Raw genomic sequence first — 23,389 nt, 5'->3', positions numbered from 1 at the left:
TGAGCCACATGGGAGCCGCAAGATCACGGTGCCTTGTCAAAGACGACTTTTTGTGACAACCACTTACCGCTCGCAAATCTCGCTCTGGAAGGAGGAGATATGCACAACTGGTTGACCAGCTGCACACTCAACGCGCCGGAAACAACGTCAGGCCAATCGCTATTGATGGAAGATCATGTTTTCTTGGAGTGATCGAGTGTTGTAACCGTACGAACATCCATCACTTCGCCGATCAATATTCCCTTTGCGGTAGCACGCTCAGATCACAACTTCAGCTCGGCAAGAAGAACGAGCGAACACTGACTTCCAAAAGTCTGGCTCAGTACGAATGACCACCGATGGGGTGACCTTTTCCCGTCCACCTCGTCTATGAGCTCCATTCACAGGCAAGATCTCCACATCCTAGTTTAGTAAGTGATATCATATCAATTATACATCACTCCTTGTTGAAAGGATTGTTTTTAAAGCCTGCAGCGGGGGTGACGAGACTCGCATGAGGTGATGCATAATCCTTCGAATGTTGGTGAGGTCTTCGACAAGGATCAGGAGGTAAGCGATGCTTGGGAGCATCTCAAAGGATTTTGTGATGGTTCTTGCTATCAGAGGGTATTCGATCCTCGAAGATAACAGAAGCCACATGCTCTGCGTCATTAAAGTGAGAGGTATAACTTCCCGACATCTCGCTGTTGACACTTGATTCTCATCCTCATCAAGCTTTTACATCATACAAATCATCACAGAAACCTGTAAATACCTGAAACATGCCTGACGATACCCCGATTGCAGTGATCGGCCTGTCCTACCGTGCTCCTGGCATTGGCAGGACTGGAATATGGGACTACTTGGCGCAGGCTCGATCTGCTTGGACCGACATACCTTCTGATCGTTTCGAAAAGTCTGCTTATTACAAGCCTGGAGCTGACAAGTCTGGCGTGTTCCGTGCAGAAGGCGCCCACTTCGTACCGGACGACATCTATGCATTCGATGCAGGCTTCTTCAACATGCGCGCCGAGGAAGCACAAAACTCGGATCCTCAACACCGCATGATGCTTGAGTGTGTTTTAGAGGCTGCTGAAGATGCGGGCAAGTCTCTTCTTGATCTTGCTGGTCAGAAGATTGGTGTCTTTATCGGAAGCGGTCAACATGAGTACTCTCAACGTCTTGGTGATGACCAATTCTCTGCCAAAACCTTTTCAGCTACAGGTGTGGCTCCTTGCATGGCTGCCAATCGAGTCTCGTATTTTCTGGACATCGACGGACCAAGCATCACCTTGGATGCGGCCTGTGCAAGCAGTGTCTACGCAGCACACCAGGCTGTTTCCGCCCTGCGCAACGGCGAGTGCACCTCGGCATTTGTCGGATCTGCCGCTTTGAGTTTGGGTCCAGGTGGATGGCTCGCACTCGAAAAGACTGGGTTTGTCGCAGCCAATCTAGTTGTCGGAAGTTGCTGACTCGTCTCTCAGTGCACTCTCGGAACACGGCAGAAGTTTCTCATACGACTCCAAAGCATCAGGCTTTGGTCGTGGTGAGGGCGCTGCATGCCTCTTGATCAAACGTGTCGAGGATGCGATCAGGGATGGTGATCCCATTCATGCAATCATCCGTAATTCCGCCTGTAACCATGGTGGTCGATCAGATGGCATCACTCTGCCCAATGTTGAAGCTCAGAAGAGACTTTTGCGACAAGTTCATCAGTCTGTTGGCCTGGATCCTGCCGAGACTCCTGTTGTTGAGGTGACGCCAGCCAAACGTGGCATCGTGTATGGATTCGCTAACCTTGTCTCTAGGGCCACGGTACTGGCACAGCTGCTGGGTAAGAAATCCAACAAGACGTGCTCAGTAACTGCGCTGACAGCAACAGCGATCCTATCGAAGCCAGCGCCTTTACAGCTGTTTTGGCTAAAGACAGGGGTGCATCTAACCCGCTTTACATTGGTTCGATCAAGTCTAACTTTGGGTCAGTCACTCATGCGTTCCAAGAGTATCTTCCCAGCTGTTGTTGACCATAATATAGCCATCTTGAGGGAGCTAGCGGGATCCTTGGAATGGTGAAAGCCATCCTGATGCTAGAGAATGAGATAATTCTTCCTACCGCTGGTTTCGAAAAGATCAATCCTCGGATCGTGGATAAGGAAAAGATCAGAGTTGCCGACGTACCTGTCCCATGGCCAACTGGAGAAGCTAGAAGAGCCATCGTTACAAACTTTGGTACGCATATGTCTCGTCCTCGTGGCTCAAGATACTGAAACATGATCGCAGGATTTGGAGGCAGCAACGCCGCAGTGATTCTCGAGCGAGCTCCACCAAACCTCGTTGAGAATGGTGTCAATGGACATGCCGCCTCTCTGGAGACTAAGAAACTCTTGGTTTTCTCTGCTCGCACTGCGAAAAGCTTGCAGGACTACTTGGCTTCGTTCGGAGACTATCTCAGCGAAGCTCCAGACTCGCCAAAATTGCTGAAAGATCTTGCTTACACGCTTGGTCAACGCCGAACGCATCACCCTCACCGTGTCGCCATAGTTTCTGATTCCATAGCTGGGTTGCAGGATCAGACATCGACTTCCAAGGCAGTCCGAAACAAGGATCCACTAATCGCCTTCGCTTTCACTGGACAAGGTGCACAGTGAGTTGATCGAAACGAAGATCGCCGATTCTGCTTCTGAGTTCTGACATAACTTTTCCCACAGATACGCTCAAATGGTCTCTAGGCTACAGAATTACCCGGTGTTTGCGGCAGCTATCGATAAAGGCGAGAGCATCCTCGAGAGTCTAGGTGCTTCTTGGTCTCTCAAAGAAGAGCTTGCCAAGTCAAGTTCAGATTCTCGCATCAACGAAGCCGAGATCAGTCAGCCTGCCTGCACTGCCATACAACTGGCATTGGTCAAGCTGCTCAAAGCCTGGAACATCGCCCCGAACACAGTGGCCGGTCACTCTAGCGGAGAGATCGCCGCGGCCTATACCGCTGGCCTTTTGTCCTTTGAGACTGCGATCGCCCTTGCATTCTTTCGCGGCCAGGCAGCAGCCCGCCTAATTGAACAACAGGTCCAGCAGCAGGCTTCGAAAGGTGCTATGCTGGCTGTCGGTGCAGGCCTCGAACAAGCATCTCACCTCATCAAACGACATGCCAAAGGCTACGCAACTGTTGCAGCCATCAACAGCCCGCAAAGTGTGACCATCTCTGGCGACGAGTCGGCCATTGAGGACATCCATGCGGCTGCCGAGGCAGAGGGCTTGTTCAGTCGTAAGCTGAAAGTTAGTTTGGCATATCATTCGCAGCATATGCAGGGTGTCGCCGACTTTTACCTCGACGCCATTACGCCTTTCTGCAGGAACCCCGTCACTGATTCCATTGAGGCAGGCGGCGCCTCACCTATCTTCGTGTCTTCGGTCACAGGTACTGTACACGATGCTACCACAATCGATGCCTCTTACTGGGTTCAAAATCTCGTTCAGCCGGTACTTTTCGCAGATGCGATGAAGACCGTTTTGACCGCGCCTGGGCATACCGGCCGTGCTCCGAACATCATCGTGGAAGTTGGACCTCATGCTGCTTTGAAGGGCCCAATCAAACAGACCGCGGAAGCTATGTCGACTAAGCAGGCTCAGGCCCCATCTCTCAACTACATCCCATCGTTGGTGCGCGGATCCGAAGACGTCGAAGCAATGCTGAGTCTTGCTGGTTCTCTATACACTTTGGGAAATTCCGTTGACCTTGGAGAGGTCAACAGGACTCACAAGCACAACGCTAGTGTTGTCACTGACGTCCCAAAGTATTCCTGGGACAAGTCAACAAGCTACGAGATCAGACCTCGTGCGACCGCGGAGAAGTTGTTCCCCGGTGAGCCCTATCATCCACTCATTGGAAGGAGAGTTGTCTCGGATGGAGGCAAGGATCGCGCCTACAGACAGGTTTTCACTCTCGACGAGATGCCTTGGATTCGTGATCACAATGTGGCGGGTGCAGTAATCTTCCCGATGACTGGCTACATGTCTTGTGCCATTGAAGCCGCAAGAAGGACAGTAAGCACCCCTGCGGCCGCGTTCCTGGTCAAAGACTTCCACGTTGTGAGAAGCATGGAGATCAAGGAAGAAGAGTCAGTCGATATGGTCACCAAGATCAAGCCCGCTGCGACCGGAACAGGTTCCTTCTCTGCCACGGCTTGGTCTTTCGAGATATCCACTTGGACGCCTGCTAACGGATGGACCATTCATGCCTATGGTCAAGTCGAGCCAGAGATTCAAGACATGAGCTCCGAGACACCGACGCTCAAAGCTACATTGCCCCTCATTGACAAGACCTCAACGATGATTGAGCACGACATCGCGTATGCATACGAGCATGCCGGTGTCAGAGCCACACGTTACGGTCCCACGTTCCAGAACACTGTTGGGTTCTGGGAAGGCGACAACTTCACTGTCCTCGAGCATCGCTTGCGAGATATGGGCACGGACTTGCACAACGCAGGGCGTTATGGCTCTCATGTTACGGTCGATCCACCTACCCTCGATGGTTTCCTTCAAGGTGGTGGGCCGCTCCAGAAGACTGAAGACGGCAGAAAACCTGCTCAAATGCCGAACTACATCAGCCGCTTCCGCATCTCCAACAAGATACCAGCCACACCCAAAGGCAGATTTGATATCGTCACTAGTCTGCTACACTACGATACCAAGGGTGGCCGTATGCAGATCAGCGTCGCTGCCTTTTACCGAGGTGACGATGACGATAGCCTGCCAATCCCTGTCGCTGAATGGGAATCTGTGGCCTTCCGCTCGATTGGTTCGGCCGAAGAAGAGATCGACCCAGCATCCAGTGTCCCCGATCATTGGGCTTGGGACTTACTACCCAAGTTTGATATGCTCCCCTTGGATGAGTTGAAGAAGAGACTTTCAGTAGGCATTCTACCTAGCACCGAACTCCAGCGTGCGCATAACCTAGAGAGAGCTGCTGCTTATTACATCGATCGCGCGCTGAGAGAGACGACTAACGGCGACCGCACGCGATTGCCCTACCACCTCTCCCGCTTTGTGAATTGGGCCATCAGAGCAGTGAAGAAATACGGTGTAACCTTCGACACGGAACCGACAGCTTTGCTTGACGATGTCAGGAGCAAAGATGCTCAAGGCGAGTTGCTTTGCATTGTTGGCGATGAGCTCGTCCGCATTCTGCGTGGCGAATTGGAGACGCTCGAGCTCATGCTCATCGACAACCGCCTCACTCGACATTACGAGGCAGATGTCACCAATGGCCACCTCAGTAAGATTCTGGGCGATCTGGCCGACAACCTTAGTGATCTGGAACCCAATCTACAAATTCTAGAGATCGGAGCCGGAACCGGTGGTACGACACTGCCTATACTCGAAGCCTTGACAAGGGGAAGAGACGAAGCTGCGCTGCTCAGTTATACCTTTACCGACATCTCTTCGGGTTTCTTCGAGAACGCTCGTGTCAAGTTGGCGAAGTGGTCTGACCGCATCACATACAAGAAGCTCGATATCGGTCAAGATCCCTTGGCACAAGGCTTTGCGCCTGGGGAATTCGACATCGTGGTTGCTGCAAACGTCTTGCATGCCACTTCCAACATGATGACAACCATGACGAATGTACGGACCCTTCTCAAGCCTCGAGGAAAGCTGTTCCTTCTGGAGGCGAATCAGCATCCCACTTCGGTCCTACCATTCTCACTTCTTCCCGGGTGGTGGTATGCCGAGGATGACTATCGCGATCGCGAAGAGGGGCCGATGTTGCCAGTCCCTGTCTGGGACCGTCTATTGAAGGACGCAGGCTTCTCTGGTGTTGACATCAGCATCTCGGACCGTCCTGGGATTGAACAGATGATGGGCATTATGTGTTCTACCAGGGTCGGCAAAGACGTGGATCGCTCCATGATTGTTTCCGGGGCCTTCATGGAAGATGATGAGGTGGAGTATGCGCAGTCTGTGGCTGACACTATCTCTGGAAAGCTTGGCCTTCCTGTTGACATCAGGCCTATCGCCGAGATTGATACCACTGAAGACCCATACTACATCTTCTTAGACTCTGCCAAGGACAGCCTGGTTCAAAACATGTCCGCAGAGAAGTTTGAATTGCATCAGAGCCTGCTTTTGCACAACTCCGGACTGTTATGGGTCATGCCAGAAGATGCATCTCCTGATGCCAAATCCATCAAGGGCATACTCCGCACCCTGCGTCTTGAGACCGATCCAAAGAACCTCCTGATCATTGAAGGTGCCCCACGCACCCAAGAAGGACTCGCTGGAATCGCCAAGCTTACCCAAACGCTTCGCGATCCCGAAGTCACACGCACTCAGGACCAGGACTTTGTATGGCACAAAGGCTCAATCCATTTCCCTCGTATGAGACAGTTGAAAGAGGTCAAAGAACAATTCGCCATCGAGCGCGGAATTGCTTTCCGCAAGCAACTCAACCTCTGGGAGGGAGAGCGAGCTCTCGAGATGACCATCGATACAGCTGGCAGTCCGGACTCCATCTTCTTTCGCAGGATTGATGTCTTGCAGCAAGCTGTAAAGACTGACGAGATCTTAATCAAGGTCGAGGCGGCTGGCCTCAGCTCCAGAGATCTTGATCTGATCCTCGGTACAATCCCTTGGTCGACCCCTGGCTTTGACGGAGTTGGCAAGGTCGTCGCAGTGGGCAGTGAAGTCGAGGGCTTGCAGCAAGGTGATAGCGTTGCTTTCCTCTCAGCTGAGGGAAGCGCTTTCTCGACTTACAAGAAGTTGCCAACCTCGCTTGCATGCAAAGTCCCATCGACTCTGGAGACGAATGAGGCTGCAAGTCTTCCGATGGCCTACACGATTGCGGTAATGGCACTACAAATTACCGCAAGACTTAGAAGAGGTGAGACTGTGCTTGTACATGCAGCAACCGGTGCGGTCGGTCAGGCTTGCATCGTCTTGGCGCAGCACTTTGGCGCTCGAGTGTTCGTAACGGCTGGTAACGAAACCAAGAGAGAGTTCCTGCACAAGACGTTTGGTATTCCCCATGAGCAGATCTTCTCCAGCCGCAATGCTCAATTCAGAGACAGCATCCTGTGCGCCACGAACGGTAAAGGCATCGACGTTGTTGTCAACTCCCTAAGCGGGGAGCTGATGACAGAGACTTGGTCGTTGACTGCCAAGGGCGGCCGCTTCATCGAGATTGGCAAAAAGAATGCGTTTCAGAGCCATTTGTTATCCATGAAACCGTTCGACAGTAACGTGGCTTTCAGCAGCATCGATATTCGAGATCTTTACACACAACGCCCAGAGGAGGTCAAGGACATATTTGCAGAAGTCTCCAGGTTGATTCGAGGCAATGTCGCTGTACCGACCAAGTCGGTTACTGTTCTGCCCATCTCCGATTTCTCATCCGGACTGCGCAAGATCAAGTCGGGGGAAAGCATGGGCAAGATCATCTTTACCTTTGGTACTCACGATGAGGTTATCGCAGAAAGTGACTTGCAGCCCACGCCTGTCTTGATGAGAACCGACGCGACTTACCTGATCACCGGTGGCACTAGAGGTATTGGACTTGATCTTGCGCAGCTCATGATCGATCTCGGAGCTCGTAATATCGTTCTGCTAGGTCGCAGCGGTGGGTCTAGTCAAGAAGTTCAGAAACTCTTGCAGAAGTATGCGCATACCGACGTTCATGTCGAAGCTTTCGCTTGTGATGTCGGCTCTCCAGAGCAGTTGCAAGATATTGTGGACGTCATCGGCAAGGATCTTCCTCCCGTCAGGGGCGTTATTCACAGCGCTCTTTTGTTGAGTGTATGTCACCACAAATGTCATGCTCTTCATAATCACTAACATTCCTCCCAGGACAAACTCTTTGAGTTGGCCACCTATGAAGATTGGCAGATCATCACAGGTCCTCGAGTGCGAGGAGCATGGAACTTGGACCATTGTTTCCCAGAAGGCCTCGACTTCTTCATCAATCTTTCGTCCTTCCTGGGAGATACTGGCAACGTTGGACAAGCCATATACGCAGGCACGGCGGTAAGTGATCGATTAGTAGTTCTGCAACTTGTAGCTGACATCCTCTAAGGCATTCTATGACGGCTTCACTCAGTACCGCAATGCTCGTGGCCAACACACTGTATCGATTGCTCTGCCCGTTGTTCTCGACGTCGGGTACGTGGCGCAGAACGACTTGAGCGAGTCTCTCAAGCAGACCCTTGGTGCTACTTTGACCATGGCTGATATCCGGGCTGCCGTGAAGGGTGCAATCTTTGGAAAGAGCTCGCCGTTCCACCATGATGGTAAAATCGCTGCCTTCAAGATGTATCTGGACGGACAAGCTGTACAGAACGGGCCCTGGAAATACTTCCACCCTGTCCACACCAAGGAGAGACTTATCGCCGAGGCGAGCAGAAGAAAGAAGGCCGGGGTTGAGGGAGACACGGGATTGTCTACGGCGTCGTGGACAGCGGCGGAAGATCCGCTTACTGGATTGCTCGAGGCGCTTATTTCGAAGGTATCCGCCATGACCATGATCGAGCGCGAGGACGTAAGAGGAGACGTGCCCCTTGCTTCCTACAGTCTTGACTCACTCGTTTCTGTCGAATTGCGCAACTGGATTCGAAGGGAGACGAGCGTCGAGCTGGCGTTGAGTGCCATCTTGCAAGCCGAAAATTTGCAAGCATTGGCCGAGAACATCTTAATTCAAAGAGAAGCCGCAAAGTAAAGATAGTCAATAGTCCAGTCTGTCGACTGATAATTGATGTACTGCAGACTTTCGACTGTGCTTGGGAGGTCAATGTAGGTCGAGCATCGACGATTGACCATGATGCATTTCTTGCTACCTCCAAAAATGGGAAGATAGGAGGCGGTGCTTTGGTTGTACATCCACAAGAGCCTCTCGACTCAGACTCAGATTTGTGATTGGCGCCGAACTTTATCATCAACCCCCACGCAGCTGGTGGGCGACCACAAGGTGCCGAAGACTTGATTCGTACGAACATGGAGTTGCTGCTGAGCGACATGCCTCTAGTAAACAGCACTATGCGCGGTTCTGCTTAAGGACAATGACGTCAACCTGTCAGTGGAACAATGATCAGTAGCCGCACTTGTATACCTAAGCACGAGGATGAACACTGCTAAGTAGAAGTCCAGTCGCTGTAGACATTGGGGAAACTCGAGGGTAACCGCAAGGATGTCTCTTACTTTGTCTGGAAAGGTCAAGACACAACAGCTCTGACGCTTGAGAGAATCCGAATCGCAACTGAAGTAGATATCAGGCTTGATCTTTATGCGTCATTTTGAAATGTTGAAGCTGCTACAGTGGAGAATAGACCCTATGACGTCTGCATTCTCGATGATGCACTTTCCTAGAATGGTTAGTAATGCTAAGTAACGGCGGGCTACTCACCACAACAGAAATAGCCTTTCCACCGACTCAATATCAGTCGTAACAAAATATATTGGAATTTCGAGACTGGTTTGTTGTGAAATCTCTGCTGGTAACCTTCCCTGAGGAACTCTTGAAACTCAGCATCACACAATTTCTGTAGGAGTGCACTTGAGTGAGCTGACAGGATGGGTCATTGGCATGCAATCTGCGACAATCCGATATAGATGTAGCCCTACAGACGATGCTTACGACCATAGTTGACGATCAGGTGCTTTTTCCCAAAGCAGAAAGTAGCTTGCATCATCACGACAGACATTGATAAAGAACGCAGGGATGCGCTTCGTTCGAAACAGCCGTTCACCCTGTGTGTGAGACTCTTCTTCCCTTTCAATATGCCGTCGCAACACGTTGTCTTCTCGTTCGCTGGTCAAGGATTTCCTCCAGTAGAAGCCGCCCGCGATCTGTACCGAGTTTCTTCAACATTCCGACAAGCAATCACCGATGTGCAAGAGGCAATCAATGGCTTGTCACACGACGGATCCATTCCTGGACAGGCTCATGTACCATTGACTGACTACTTCGAGGAAGACGAAATTCGACCACCGTATGCTGCATCTTTCGATCGACCTCTAAGCGCCGCTCAGCACTCTTTACCCCCTTCGGCTACTCTGGTCATTGTGTCAGCCCAATATGCACTCGGAAAGCTATTACAGTCGTGGGGTATCTCTCCGAAAAGTGTCATGGCATACTCACTGGGAGAGATTGCAGCGGGCACTTTCACAGGATCTTATACCCTGCCCGCTATGGTCAAACTACTCGCAAGACGGGAAGGGCTGCTGGAAGATCGTTCCCTGTTTCCTAACAAAGGTGGTCTCGCATTAGTCTTCACAGATGGCGACTCCATCAAGCAGGTTCTGGCAAAAGAAGGTCTACTGGGGACAGTGGACATTGCAGGATTTTCTAGCCCGGTTACCACTTGTGTTGCGGGCGATGCGGCTCAGCTGGACATTGCCTTGGAGAAGCTCTCTAATACTGACGTTGATTTCAAGCGTGTGAAACTGGACATTGGAATGGTAAGTTTTGTTTGAAGTAACGTTTGTTAGGATGTCACAAACTGATCGATGCGCATGAAGCATTCTGGACACGTTCAAGCTCTTGCGGATCATGTTCGCTCCAGTCCTGATATCTTCCCGGAGAAAGATTCGAAAGATTGTAAAGTCCTACCTGGCATTGACCACTGGTCGTCCTTGGGAATTCAATTACCTACCGGCTCGCCACTAAACGCAAACCATTACGCCACCGTATTGCGCCGACCACTCCGTTACAGAGACTGCGTTCAGAAGATCTTTGAAAAGCACATATCCGAGCAACCAGAGCAGGATCTTGTTTTCGTGGACATGGGTATGGGTCCAGGCCAACTGTATAAGCTCATCATGGCTGCTTTAGAACACACAGCTGAGTGGCAGCGAGGTCAAGTGCGGGCTATGGCCAGTATAGATCCTGTTGATGCAGGCGATGCAAAAAATAAGCCAGGATGGGCAAAGGCGCAGTTGAAAGATAATCTAAGCAAAGCGCATGTGCTGCTGCAGAAACGTTCGACAAGTCCAGGTATGTGAACCGATATCCGCAGGTTATTGAGCGAAAGAGCTGACAAAGACAATAGATTTGAGACGTGGAAATCGACAGATTCGCACTATGCACACAAGCACAACAAGAAGGTGGCCGCGCGCGCTTCAAATCAAGTCAACAAGTGGAAGTGTATGGCGGGGACTGCCGAGGGGTTTGCAGATGCTCAGACGTGCTGTTTTGAAGGCGTGAACAAATTCTTGTTGCGATCAATGTCTTACGATCCGCAGAACATGAACCATATAACCAAGACATTCCTTTATGGTACTAAACTAGAAACTATTCACAAGATTTTTGTCTAACAAAGCCCCCAAAATACGTTCACAGAGAAAGACCAAACGTTCAGATCATACCAACAATCTGCTTCATGCCCTCGAATGGCTTGAGGTAATCCACGCGACGCTCAACAAACACTTCGGCGTCCATGGAGCCAAGGTTTGTTCCACTGTTGTCCAAGCAGCCAGCCTTGATGGACACGACATCAGGAAGTCTAGTAGGCTCGCCGAAGAGAGTACTTCCGCAGTCACCGCAGAAGTTGACAATGTAATCCTTGCCTGAGTCCGAGGTGTAAGACCAGGTCTTGGTCTTGCCTGGGAGAATGAAACTGTCAGTCGAAAGATTGAGGGAAGATGATGAGACTGGAACTTGCCCTGAGTGACCTTGAAGTGTTCTCTAGGAGCAATGACGTTGACAGAGAAAGCACTGGCAGTTCGCTGATTTACGTTAGAACTTAGTTGGCGATGAATGATGACAAAAGCAAACAAAGGTCGACAGACCTTCTGACAATCCAAGCAGTGGCAGATAGCCTTGGTTACAGACTCGGCTATTCAGGTGTCAGCTTCGAAAAGTTCATGGAGAGGAGAGGAAAAGGGCGAATAACCCTCAAGCTGGATCTTGACTGTTCCGCAGTGACAGCTTCCGTTGTAGATCATGGTGCAGGTTGTTTTGAGCCTTTCGATGGTATTCCAGTGACGAGATGTTTGATTTTGGTTGATGGGAACAACACAGTCCAAATCTCTGACCTATATACTGAGGACTTGATGTGACGACACAATCTCTTGCTGACAATAGCTGATGTTTGCTCAGACTCACCTCGGGGTTCTTCTCGGGGGTTTGATCTGTTCGGCGACTTTTCCTACATCATGAGCGTCGCTGGACCAAGCCCTTCTTCGTCTCGGAATCTTGATCTGAGCGGCGAAAGTCTGTATACGCAATACGCAAAACATAACACGCAATACGTACGTCGATCAGGAACGAACTTCGTGGTTGTTTCTAGACTTCGAAAGTCACAAACGGCCCGTTGACTTTCTTGAAAGCTTGTCATACAGTACTTACTACACGGCTATACTGCATTCACGGTCTACTGATCAGGACCCCGCTGCGTTACATTTCCACTGTGTGCAGTGCATATATCATTTGAACTTCTCTCGAGTCACGAAAATCCTCATTCACATTCTAAGCTTTACAAGATCACTTTTCACGACCATGATCAATATGAACATCGCAATCTTGGGTGCAACCGGGACAACTGGCAGATACATTGTCGACGAGCTCCTAGCTTCTGAGCATGCAGTCGTGAGTTGCAAGCTCGTCAATGCAAGCACACAAGACCCATCACTGACCTTGAATGACTATAGTATGTCACCGCTCTTGTGAGAGCCTCGTCCGCCGATAAGCCAGAGGTCCAGGACCTCAAAGCCAGAGGTGTCGCAATCCAATTAATCGATCTGCAAGGCTCCATTGAAGACATGACAAAAGCTCTTGAAGGCCAAGAAGTCCTCATCGCCATCCTGCCCATTGCTGCGACTATCGACCAGATTCCACTCGCAACTGCTGCAAAGAAAGCTGGAGTCAAGCGTTTCATACCAACCATGTTCGCTCCTGTCGCCCCTCCCAAGGGACTTTCCACCCTCAGAGATACCGTAAGTAGTCACAAAAGACTTTTGCATCACGATTGTACGCTGACTCCATGCGCAGAAAGAAGACGTCCTCAACCACATTCGCAGACTACAGCTCCCCTACACCATCATCGATGTAGGTTGGTGGTACCAATTGACCCTACCCAAACTTCCTTCCGGCCGCATCGATAAAGCCGCCAGTGGTCTTGCCGAACGTATCCCTGGCGATGGAAATGTGCTCTCAGCATTTACACACAACCGCGACGTGGGCAGATATGTCGTTCGTGCGACACTGGACCCTCGCACATTGAACAAATTTGTGTTCATCTACTCCGAGATGTTGACAATGAATCAAGTTTATGATCAGCTCGAGAAACTCAGCGGCGAGACGCTTCCTAGAAACCATGTGAGTCGATGTCTACTTGTGGCAATCAGACACACATTGGGACTGACTTTGCGGCATTACAGATATCTGGAGATGAGCTACTCGCAAATCTGGCTCAGCTTAAGGATGTGGGCATCCGCGACGACAACTTCCTTCAAAAGGCAGTATACGAGTACCAGTACTCCTGGGGTGTCCGAGGCGACAATAACATTCACAATGCGGAGTACCTTGGCTATATGCTGGGTAAAAACCTTTACCCTGACCTGAAGGGCACTTCGATGGATGAGTACATCCAGGAGCTGCTTGACGAGTCGTCTTGATTGGAGAAGGGATCTGAGTGTAACCCATCGGCCAATAAGTAGTGGCAGGATGTGGTGCCATATGTAGACTACCAACGACAAGTCCAGATAGTCGTGATCTGGTTTAGCAATCAACGATCATTCCCAAGTCGGCACCATGGAGGTATTCAAATTAAATCTGCTCAATTCATGCATCCAGTACTCGGTGTTTCATGAAGCCAAGGAACAAGTGACTGTTGACATCGACCCTCTGTAGTCCAAAGGTCGAGACATCTCACATGAGGGTGGAAATAGTAATAAGGGTCGCGGCGCGAAAGGGGGCTCCCGTCTCACGGGTCGGTTCGGCCGAGTTTCTAGCTTCCGTTGCCCTACTTACTCGATCCACGACAGCTAGGCAACGTTACCGAGACACATACCAGATATCGAGTCAGTCGTAAACATGGCGGCCAGCTTAGTGCTCCGCGCCGCGGTGTTGCGTTTTGCGAACATGCTGTAGTGGAGCTTAGCAGCCCTGGTTTATTGATGCAATGATCTATGATCCTATGGGTATTTTTGAGTCGCGGGCTCTGAAGACACGTCACAATCATGCCCTTCTAACACTTGATTACATTCGAAAAGGCCCGTCAGGCTAGGCTTTGGCTGTGATGAGATATCGAGGATGGACTAGTCTTGAGGACGGTGCTGGATGAGTTGGTTGTGCGAGTGTCTCGACTCTTGACTTGTCCTAAACGCCTACGGTCTGTGTTTTCATTGTGTCTATGGTGTGGTTGAGCTGGTTCCTGATGAAAAAGAATCATGAGACAAAGTTGAGAGAAAAAAGGCCACACAGATGCGGACTGTCAAAGGACGTCGCTATTCCTGAGCGGCAGAGTGGTTCCTTGTTGCAGTTCGAGGGGTTGGTGGACGAAAGCTAATGAGGGAACATCTCTTGTCCCTGCTCTACATCAGAACTCGTTGGACGAGTCTCGACTGTAAATTCAGTCTTGACGCCAATCTCATTTTCATTGGACCATTGCGTCTGCATTCCGTCGCTGTCATCTTCGAATGTGACAAACCCATCTCGCACCCGACGACTCTTTCTCATGCTGGTCACTTGCAATTCAGAGCCGCCTGCAACACTCGTTCTCTTTGCGCCACTGGGACCGTGACTTCTTTGTGTGCTTGACATGGATTTGGCGCCATCGAGACACTGTCTAAAAAGCGGTCTGAGAGTGGCAAGGCAGACAGCTGCGATCCCGAGTCCGGGTTCGATATGAGAGTAGAAGGCAAGCTTGCCAGTGTTCTTGAAGAAGTTGACGTCGGGTTCCAAGCTCTTCACAAAAGCAAAGCGAATGAGCGAGACGATACTGCCGGTCCCCCCAAGCACCATTAGAGAGTATGCCCAGAATTTTGTCATCTTCGGCATGTTAAGGTGCCAAATGGTCGTGATTGGAAGGAGTGCCATGATCCAGTCCATGACGGCATTGAATCCGGTGAAGACATACGAAGCAGGAATGATGACACGATCAATAGAAATGCATTGCTTGAGAGTGATACGCAAAAGGTATTTCGCAGGATCGCCGCAGCCGAAAGTGCATAGGCCAAAGTATGTGATGCCGTAGAGCGTGTTGATTAGTATGCCAACATGGATAACGTTGCGTTGCCATCCTTCTGTGATGATTCGTAGGAAGAAGAGGCCGAGCGATATTTTGAGAAGAATACAGGTCAAAGCGTAGATGCCAGCGAAGGCGACCAAGTTCTATAGGGACATGTGGTCAGCAAATCATGTTTCAGTTGACTCCGTGATGCGAACTGCACATACAGTGACTAGTTGTGATATGCTTCGAATATCACTGTTCTTGTCTGGATTCATCTCCATTTGTGCCATGCGAATCATGTATGCACATTGGACGGTATAACAGAGTTGAGCAGGTATCAGAGTCCAGTCATCCCAGCCAACTGACCGTAGCACATAGCCACGAACATATGCTCTTGATAGGGCGGCAGACCATGTGATAACCAGAAGAGAGATTGAAACACCGTAAAGCTCTTTGGGAATGGTTCCGAGTCCGTACAGCGTGGGCGGTGCATCTGAAGCGACCATGGCGATGCAGAGCGCGAGTTGGGGGGCCACCGAGGAGGCTGAATCAAGACTCAATGTAGAAGAACACCCAAGCTGTCAGACGGTACAGTCGTGAAGTTCCAAGACAAGAAATTTGAGCTGGTCCCATCGAGACGGGAAAAGTGAAAGGATATGAAGATGAGAGGTCCTGCAACACGAGTAATGGAGAAGACAGGAGTCGTGAGAGGTCTCATGCTAGACCGAGAACAGGCTGCGAATTCCGTTTGACAGCTCCAGAAGAAGAACGGTATTGAGTGGCGTCAGCGAAAGATATCGGTACCATACTTCCAATCCCGAGTGGAGTTCGTCCACTTGCAAAGCTCGGATGTCGTTGACCAGAAAGCTGACTTGAGACAGAAGTTTTGTCGCTCGAAGACCGAATCAGACCTACCGTCTACAGTATCAGACTGAACTAGTCAGAACCATTGAGCCTCAGCAGATTGCTGATCTGAACAAAGTCGCCATTCGAGGGGCCCCAGGTTCCATGTAGGCATGAACCTCGTTTCGCGCCTTTCAGCCTTCGACATGTTATAGTCAGATATCAGGCCTCGTGAACAGCATTGTTGAAGAGCATCAGTTCTCAAACGCATGATTGTTCTATTGCTCCAGTCTGTCGCAAAGGATACAACGTAGAAACTTCTGCTGAGTCGCACGGAGAAGGAGCTTCCGAAAGGATTCTGCACGTACACTTTCAAATCTTGGCGGGTCGCTGATCATCTTGCGAAAATTGCTGATCCTCTTCCACTTTCCATCTCCTCCTTTTGCACTTTCCATTTCGAGGTGTGAGAACAAGACACCGAGTCATGAGGTGATACTCGTGCACATCGACTCCTCGAATACCATTCCCGTCTGTATGTGGACCATCAATTGTGCTGTCGGCAGTTGAGTCCGTCTGCCGCGAGCGTCCAGTGAAATTCAGCCGGACTCCGTACTTGTCCGTGGCAGACATATTCGTCAAAGATGTTGTCGCTCGTCGGACAGGGCCTGGAGTCAACTAACCACTTCTGTCCAGTAAGAACGCAGGTATGCCATTGGAAGAATGACTCGATACAGTCCACGGCATTCGTCTTGGCCGCCGGCCTTCCTCATTCGTTCATGAAGGCACTTCAGCATCATTGCGATGGATTGCACTGTGCATACTGCTATGCAAGCTGACCACTGTCTCCTGAACCAAGCCCTTGGCCTGTCGTTCGGATCCTTCGCTCTGATTCAAGACAGAAGAGAGACAGCCAAGCCATGTACCCCTCATACATCTGCACCATGCGAATCCTACGTCCTGTTGGCTCAGGATCTTATCTCTGCCCATGCATAAGAGCGCTGTACTACTATACTCTATCTATTCTTGTGTCCGTCTTGCTTCTGGAAGCAGACATCCTGCGTGACGTAGGTAGTATCTGAGATGCTGGGCTGACGAATGTTCAAGACCTGACCTGGCAGGTAGTGCAACTCAGAAAAACACATAAATCCACACAGAAGCACTATCTGACTGTCATCTCCTCTCCAATCTGGAGAACCTGAAGAATCTGGCGGATTCACAAACATAACCACAATGCTCACTCTGCCATCATTGACAACATCTATTGTGCCTCTGGCATTGCTAATGGCGTGTTGCAACGCACAGTCAGACCCAAAGTGTGCAACAATCTGTCTACCACAACTCATTTCCTCCTGGCTAATCTCAATAGCGCAAATCTCACACTCCGCTTTTTCCAAAACCCACAAGATGAGAACTCCTGCAGCTACTCAAACACCAGCGCCGCCCTCACCTTCACCACAAATAGTTATCCGCGTCTAGCCCACTGCTTCGACATTAGCGATCTCTTCGGCAGTAACACCACAGAGGGCTTTGTCAATCAGTCCCAGCCTTTCAGCACCTACAACCATACCATCTCACAAGGTATAAACTACACCCTCTTCAACAGCGACATCTACGACCCTTCTGCCAACTATTCATCCGTACTCTATCGTCAATCCATACCGCATGAGGAAAGACAAGTCGTCTTTGACTCCGGCAATCCCGCCGATGGATTGATCACTCTCTGTCAAGAAACAGGATGCAGCAATTCTACTGGTCAGGAGTGGCATGGATTTACTTGCTTTACGGATGAGCAAGGCGAGTGTGGAACAGCTGGGTTTGCGATGAAGAGTTTCAAATTCGAGTCGAGAAGGTCTTCCGATGATTATACCTGTTCCATTTTTTCGAGAGACAGAAAGGGTAATAGTGCTGCTGTGCTAGGAAGCACGCAGGCGATGTCTTGGGGTCTGTTTGTTTCGGGGCTGGTTGCTTACATGATGGCGTAATCATCCTGATATAGCAATCTGGTTATCATTTATGTTACTATTACTATTTATAGTATAAGCATAGCTAGAGTACTTGCCTTCTTAAATATAGCGGCGACTTTCACTGATTTAAAACAGTACAAATCTGACCCTTCAATTCTTCTCCCCCGATGAGGAAAACACTTGCAATTTCAACACTTCCGCTAACACATCTCTGGCTTTCATAACCACAACCCACGCCTAACCCATCGGCGGCCACTGCTTTAGTCTACGCGAATACTTCGGCGACACCACGACTTCCGGATACATAAACATGACATAAGACACTTTCGCCTAGCAACAAAACAACGACCCGGAAACCCTTGGAATTCACTGGACCATCCAAAACTCCTACCTCTAGGATTCTTTTGCGAATTACTCGTCCATCCTCTACCGCCTGATTTCTCCAGAACAGGGTGATGACAAGAGATATCAAGCGGGATATGATGCTTCTCGCATTGTATCAGTGTATCCGGGAGAGAATTGTGCAGAAGTGCGATCGTATTCATGGTATGGGTTTGAATGTTAGAGTAATGATGGAGGATCTTGTGGTACTACGTTGTATACGATCAAGAGTTTTTCTGTGGCGCCGCAGTACGATAAACCGGATGGAAAGTGTATGACTTTTCCAGAGGCTAGGCAGAAGGACGGTGCTACTAGTGGGTTGTGTAGTTTTTAGACGGCATTGGCAGTTGTATTTATTGCTTCAGTCATGGTTACATGATTGAGCGTGTAGTTCTTCCAGGACCTGAGGTCGTGCTATGAATGTGGAGAGACAGCGGAATCAGGATAAGATGTTTTCATTTTTAGTCATCGATATGGGTGTAGATCATTGCGATCTTGATCACAAATCTCCACATGCCGTTCCTTTCGTGCGTAAGGATTGACGATCCCGAATCCTTCGACGCCGGATGGATGCGGTTCAGATATTCGGCGCGGCCCTCTTCCTTTTCCTCTCATCAGTCAAGCATGTTGCTCTTCTGGCTTACACAACTGGCAGTCATGACAACGCCCAAAGCTTCAGCCGTGGATAATTCACGAATCGATACGAACTCCAAAGCAGTGTCAGACGCCATGAGCGATGATCATCTCCGTGAGAGCTTCGAGCGTGCAATGATGGAACAAAAATCAACGCGAATCCATATTACTGGAAGGCATAATATTGTCAACTCGGAGTCGTCGTCGGAAGACGTGCTTGACTTTGATTTCAGAGCCGAGATCGGTGGGTTCGTTGATCTCAATATGATAGAGATCACAACTTCACCCATGTCGAGCGAAGTCCATGTGGTTGCACGAGAGGACCAAGAAAACGAAGAGGATCTTGTAGAAAGAGCAACGGAGAAGTTGAAGGATATCAGTCTGTCAAAATGCGAGAGGTTTGATCCTTCAACTTCATACCTATACGCTCCACGAGACTGACAGATTGCAGTTTGATGTTCGGGAACAAGATCACGAAGCGCGAGAACATGGCTCGGAATCTGCAGATCTCTGCGAACTTTGCACAGTACGGCGGCAGAGTGCAGTTTGAGCATGAGAACTTGACCGAGCTTCCACCACGGACCCCCATGCAAAGACCAGTGCCTGACACTCCTGGGGTCGAGATCCTACTCGTTTGGAAGTATAAATCCTGGATCAGACCAAAGGCTCCGGGCCAGACTCGTCATGCTTTACCCGCGCATCCAAACTTGCATCCAGGACCCAGACCTGTGACCTGGAATCATCGGATCCAGCATGCAATGGTCGATGGACAACATGGCTTGATAACGTTGGAAGACGAATACGTTCAAGTAGCGCCCATGTTGAAAGCGGTACGGAAGTATGCTCTGCACGAGCATTTGACGATGCAAGGCCAACTTGGAACCAGTAGAATCCACAAATGGGGGTTGGACGAACCAAATGAAGAGCCGCCGTATGTTGGCACCAGTCATTTTGGTGGCGGAGGGATCCAATCGGTGGCAAGGAATGGGTAATTGGTTCCAGCAGCGAGCTGGGTCTCTAGCTGTAGAAACGTAGCCTGACTTCAGTACCAATGAGCGCCGGCGAATCATGGACTCATGCCTTCGTCCTGAAAGTGGGCGCCTCGAGTTCGCAAAGAAAAACGCCGCGTGGGTGTTCCGGTAACTCAACACGGTGGTCGGCAGGCAGTTCGACCTTGCATCCTTCTGGCAGCTCAAAGATTCTTCCATCAGGCAATTCTACCCTGAACACACCATCCGAGTGTGCTACCGCGTTCCTTGGTGTCGCCGCTTCTAACTCCTTGGAAGTGGTTTGGGTGGCATGTTTTTCCTGCACGTCATCATCCAGATCCAGATTCTTGCCTGATGCACCAGTTTTCTGCTCTCTTCGCATGCCGCGATAGACGTGAGTCTCCCAAATTCCAGTGAAGAAGGGAATGACATGCAGTGCACCACCAGCCACGCTTAAGCCCCAGCATATAGAAATGATCCGTTCCGGAGTCCAAGATGAGGTTTCAAAGTACAGACGAGGTCCAGTGAAAACCAGATCGACGGCCAGGAACAAGACAGCCATAATGTCGCCAGCTAAAAGAAGGCCGGGATTGAAGTTTGAGCTTTTGCGCATCCTGAAAAGCGAGACGATAGCAAACGCATGCACAATGGCTGAGAACAAAGGCTGGAGTAATAGTCAGTTGGAACTTGCGCGCGAGAGACGACAGATAAAAAACTCACACATGCAATGGCAAAGGCCCACATCCCGATTTGGGCGTTCTCTCCATAGTAATACTGTGCATAGTCACGCCATACTGCGCCGAAGACGATGAGATTAACAGCAGCGGTGATCAGGGAAACCCAGCGGACAAAGCTCTTGAAGTACCAGTATTTCCCGTAGCCATTGGTCAGTCGCTGCCATCTTTCGGTATGCTTGCGTGTTGATAGCATTACGAGGGTCGTGTTTACGATGGTAGACGGAAGACGAAATACGAGCGACGCAAGGACAGGTAAAGAAAACGCGCGGGGATGGATTGAATCTTTCGAGGATGTTTCAACGAGGAATCAGAATAGGAGGGGACGCGTGGCTGAGCCATGGCGGCACATTGTCGGACGGCCGAACAGTGAAGCTATAAAGTTTCGTGTCTCGGCATACCGTTGGAGGATTGAGATGAGCAACAAGATGCTTCTTTTTGGACGTGGCCGCAGACCAAGTAGAGCATAGCAGCAATACTGGTAGGGCGAATTACGGCTGTGATGGACGACGAGAGCAAGACTTATGTTCTGGAGAAAATGTACCGGTCTTGGAAGTGCGGAGTCGCAGAATGGTATGCTTTTCGCAATGCGAGATTAGGCAGTGACAGCACGCTTGACTGAAACTGAGCAGAATATGTGTGCAAGATGGCGAGTAGAGCTGCCAATAACCATTTTGATGGAAACTGATGGGAAGGTAGAACAGGGGTGAGCGTGGGTGAGGCAGGTGTGCGGCTTGGCGCCTTCCCAACTTCCCGAACAAGTAAACAAGCCCAAAGTCTCGGCCCGTCAAACCCTCAACCTTGATCCTTCACCCTTCATCCTTCATCCTTCATCCTTCTCAAGGCGCACCAAGATCGAAAGTCCAAGACGGCACTTCAACAAAGACGGCATACACTCGGCGACTCTACTTCACCATCCTCTCCCGTCCGACAAGCGCCTCCCAATGTCGTTCAACGCGCACGCAACAAGTCCTACGCCCTGCAACGAGTCTGGATAGAAAGAGCTGGGAAGAGCATACAAGATTGCTATACTAGAAGAGACGGAACAAACTTGTTGAAAGAGTCTTGAAAGACTTGCGACACATGCGTCTCTGCATCGTGACCGTGGATCCAGTCCTCACGCGGCATCTGCACCGACTTGGGGTCCTCCTTGACACGCTCCCAGTCGGCCTTGTGCCACATGTCTCTGGTCGTCTCGCCCGTCTTCTGCACCGCCTTGACACGCTCGTAGCGGATGTCCTGGAAGGCGCGCAACCCTGCTGGGATCTGAGCCTTGCCTGCCACCCTGAGGCAGTAGGCCAGAGTCACTCCATCCTCCATGGCTTGAGTCGCGCCTTGGGCCGACGTAGGCAAGAACGGGTGAGCCGAGTCTCCGAGCAGAGACGTGCGCCCATTGTCCGACACCCACCGAGGTAGAGGGTCGCGATACACCAGCTTCCAGTCCACTGTTCAGTCACATCAGCATCAGTACGCGACGAGACTTGAAGCATACGCACCACAGGACGGCGTCTTCTCGACAATCGCCTTGCACAGTGGATCCCACCCGTCAATGACCTTGTACACGTCTTCCATGTTGCCAGGCAGGGACCAGCTCTCCTCGATGTCCTTGTCATCGCGATGCGTCATGACCCAGCAGCAGTCTTTACCGCCCTTGATGGTCGAGAAGAGGAAGTGCACATCAGGTCCGATCCAGCCTTGGAACGTGTCGCCATGCTCGCAGAATTTGCGAGTCCGCGGGTCCGCCATCATGTCTGTGTTGGGAAACCATGCCCGGAAGACTGCATAGCCGCTAGCCTTTGGACGGTCGTCGTAGCCCAGTACGAGCTCTCGCGCCTTTGACCTGACACCGTCGGACCCAATCACAACATCCGCGTGAACCTAGACCTCCTCGTCAGTCTTCTGTGGCACCGGCTCTCAGAATGCACTTACCTTCTCGCCATCCTCCAAGACGATGCCAGCTTGCTTTTCGTCCTCAAAGTACTTTTGGATCCTTTTGCCCAGGTGTATCGGGATACCAAGCTCGTCCCTTGCATACTCGAATACAACAGTATGCAGCTCACCGCGATGCCCGTTGAAGACTGGCGCTTCTGGGTCCGCCTTTGGACTTGGCTGATTGATGACGAACTCACCTGTCCACTTGTAGATGTCAAAGCCATGGTTACTGAGATCGATCGAGAGCGGTCTCAACCGATCAGACACTCGATCTCCAGACTTGTAGTGCCATCTGCGGAAGATGCGCCCGGCATTACTACCAAATGAGATGATGTCGCCGAGCACTTTGAGCTCTTTGAACGATTCGTATATGCTAACATCATGGCCTTGTCTGTGGCATTCGATGGCTGCTGTGAGTCCACCAAAGCCTTTGCCAACCGTAAGCGCCGTCCTTGACTTCTGCATTGACGTTGTCTCACCTGCTCCGACAATGACGACCTTGATGCCGGTCTTGGTTGGTGTGTCCTGCTCTTGAGAGCCCTTGTCGACATTCGTGCTTGTCATAGTCAGTGTTATCGATTGCATCAATTGACACAAGTAAGATCCGAGTTGTTTGAGTGGTATGCAGAGCTTATATATGTTCCTTCAATGCTCATGTCGGTAATCCAGCTGCCGAGCTCAAGTCTTGACCCCATCAATATTGTATTCATCTCATGCAGCTACCCCGCTGTTCTCCATCTTTGGCTAGAGATATCACTGCATATGATCAAACATCTCGG

The 23,389-nt window shown here is 50.5% G+C and overlaps 9 protein-coding genes across 9 annotated transcripts; 4 read left to right on the top strand and 5 right to left on the bottom strand.

Annotated features, from left to right (window-relative positions):
- Positions 1-761: 761 nt before the first annotated feature.
- On the top strand, positions 762-8,730 carry M438DRAFT_324760 (putative polyketide synthase; the record flags this gene model as incomplete). Its single annotated transcript, XM_029903072.1, has 9 exons — positions 762-1,414; positions 1,464-1,734; positions 1,788-1,813; positions 1,841-1,957; positions 2,015-2,208; positions 2,260-2,623; positions 2,688-7,767; positions 7,819-7,995; positions 8,045-8,730. 9 exons carry the CDS (start codon positions 762-764, stop codon positions 8,681-8,683), a joined length of 7,521 nt encoding a protein of 2,506 aa, XP_029757294.1. The 3' UTR covers positions 8,684-8,730.
- Positions 8,731-9,741: 1,011 nt separating this feature from the next.
- M438DRAFT_358141 (FabD/lysophospholipase-like protein) lies at positions 9,742-10,965 on the top strand (the record flags this gene model as incomplete). The annotated part of the gene is made up of 2 exons (XM_029907243.1): positions 9,742-10,422; positions 10,483-10,965. The coding sequence occupies 2 exons, from the start codon at positions 9,742-9,744 to the stop codon at positions 10,963-10,965; spliced, it is 1,164 nt and encodes a 387-aa protein (XP_029757293.1).
- Positions 10,966-11,317: 352 nt separating this feature from the next.
- On the bottom strand, positions 11,318-11,907 carry M438DRAFT_280124 (uncharacterized protein; the record flags this gene model as incomplete). The annotated part of the gene is made up of 4 exons (XM_029901143.1): positions 11,318-11,579; positions 11,621-11,688; positions 11,752-11,798; positions 11,856-11,907. 4 exons carry the CDS (start codon positions 11,905-11,907, stop codon positions 11,318-11,320), a joined length of 429 nt encoding a protein of 142 aa, XP_029757292.1.
- Positions 11,908-12,455: 548 nt separating this feature from the next.
- M438DRAFT_302811 (isoflavone reductase) lies at positions 12,456-13,706 on the top strand. Its single transcript, XM_029902142.1, has 4 exons — positions 12,456-12,550; positions 12,613-12,897; positions 12,953-13,279; positions 13,342-13,706. The coding sequence occupies exons 1-4, from the start codon at positions 12,461-12,463 to the stop codon at positions 13,576-13,578; spliced, it is 939 nt and encodes a 312-aa protein (XP_029757291.1). The 5' UTR covers positions 12,456-12,460; the 3' UTR covers positions 13,579-13,706.
- Positions 13,707-14,144: 438 nt separating this feature from the next.
- M438DRAFT_302807 (uncharacterized protein) lies at positions 14,145-16,062 on the bottom strand. The gene is made up of 2 exons (XM_029902141.1): positions 15,359-16,062; positions 14,145-15,295 (listed from the first exon to the last, which is right to left on the bottom strand). The coding sequence occupies exons 1-2, from the start codon at positions 15,638-15,640 to the stop codon at positions 14,468-14,470; spliced, it is 1,110 nt and encodes a 369-aa protein (XP_029757290.1). The 5' UTR covers positions 15,641-16,062; the 3' UTR covers positions 14,145-14,467.
- A 1,145-nt stretch (positions 16,063-17,207) lies between these two features.
- Positions 17,208-17,959, top strand: M438DRAFT_408123 (uncharacterized protein; the record flags this gene model as incomplete). Its single annotated transcript, XM_029909937.1, has 2 exons — positions 17,208-17,290; positions 17,344-17,959. 2 exons carry the CDS (start codon positions 17,208-17,210, stop codon positions 17,957-17,959), a joined length of 699 nt encoding a protein of 232 aa, XP_029757289.1.
- A 197-nt stretch (positions 17,960-18,156) lies between these two features.
- M438DRAFT_95905 (uncharacterized protein) lies at positions 18,157-18,660 on the bottom strand. Its single transcript, XM_029910436.1, has one exon. The coding sequence runs from the start codon at positions 18,484-18,486 to the stop codon at positions 18,202-18,204; it is 285 nt and encodes a 94-aa protein (XP_029757288.1). The 5' UTR covers positions 18,487-18,660; the 3' UTR covers positions 18,157-18,201.
- Positions 18,661-20,029: 1,369 nt separating this feature from the next.
- On the bottom strand, positions 20,030-20,874 carry M438DRAFT_338200 (uncharacterized protein; the record flags this gene model as incomplete). The annotated part of the gene is made up of 2 exons (XM_029904096.1): positions 20,030-20,608; positions 20,665-20,874. The coding sequence occupies 2 exons, from the start codon at positions 20,872-20,874 to the stop codon at positions 20,030-20,032; spliced, it is 789 nt and encodes a 262-aa protein (XP_029757287.1).
- An 854-nt stretch (positions 20,875-21,728) lies between these two features.
- On the bottom strand, positions 21,729-23,311 carry M438DRAFT_302799 (putative MAK1-like monooxygenase; the record flags this gene model as incomplete). The annotated part of the gene is made up of 4 exons (XM_029902140.1): positions 23,090-23,311; positions 22,608-23,038; positions 22,175-22,556; positions 21,729-22,123 (listed from the first exon to the last, which is right to left on the bottom strand). Coding segments are annotated over exons 1-4 (1,314 nt in total), but the record flags the coding sequence as incomplete, so codon positions are not given.
- Between the last annotated feature and the right edge of the window lie 78 nt (positions 23,312-23,389).

This window comes from Aureobasidium pullulans (assembly GCF_000721785.1).
Source record: "Aureobasidium pullulans EXF-150 unplaced genomic scaffold scaffold_20, whole genome shotgun sequence".
Classification (NCBI taxonomy): Eukaryota; Fungi; Ascomycota; class Dothideomycetes; order Dothideales; family Saccotheciaceae; genus Aureobasidium; species Aureobasidium pullulans.
The sequence above is the reverse complement of the archived record's forward strand: the minus strand, read 5'-3'. Positions and strand labels throughout refer to the sequence as shown.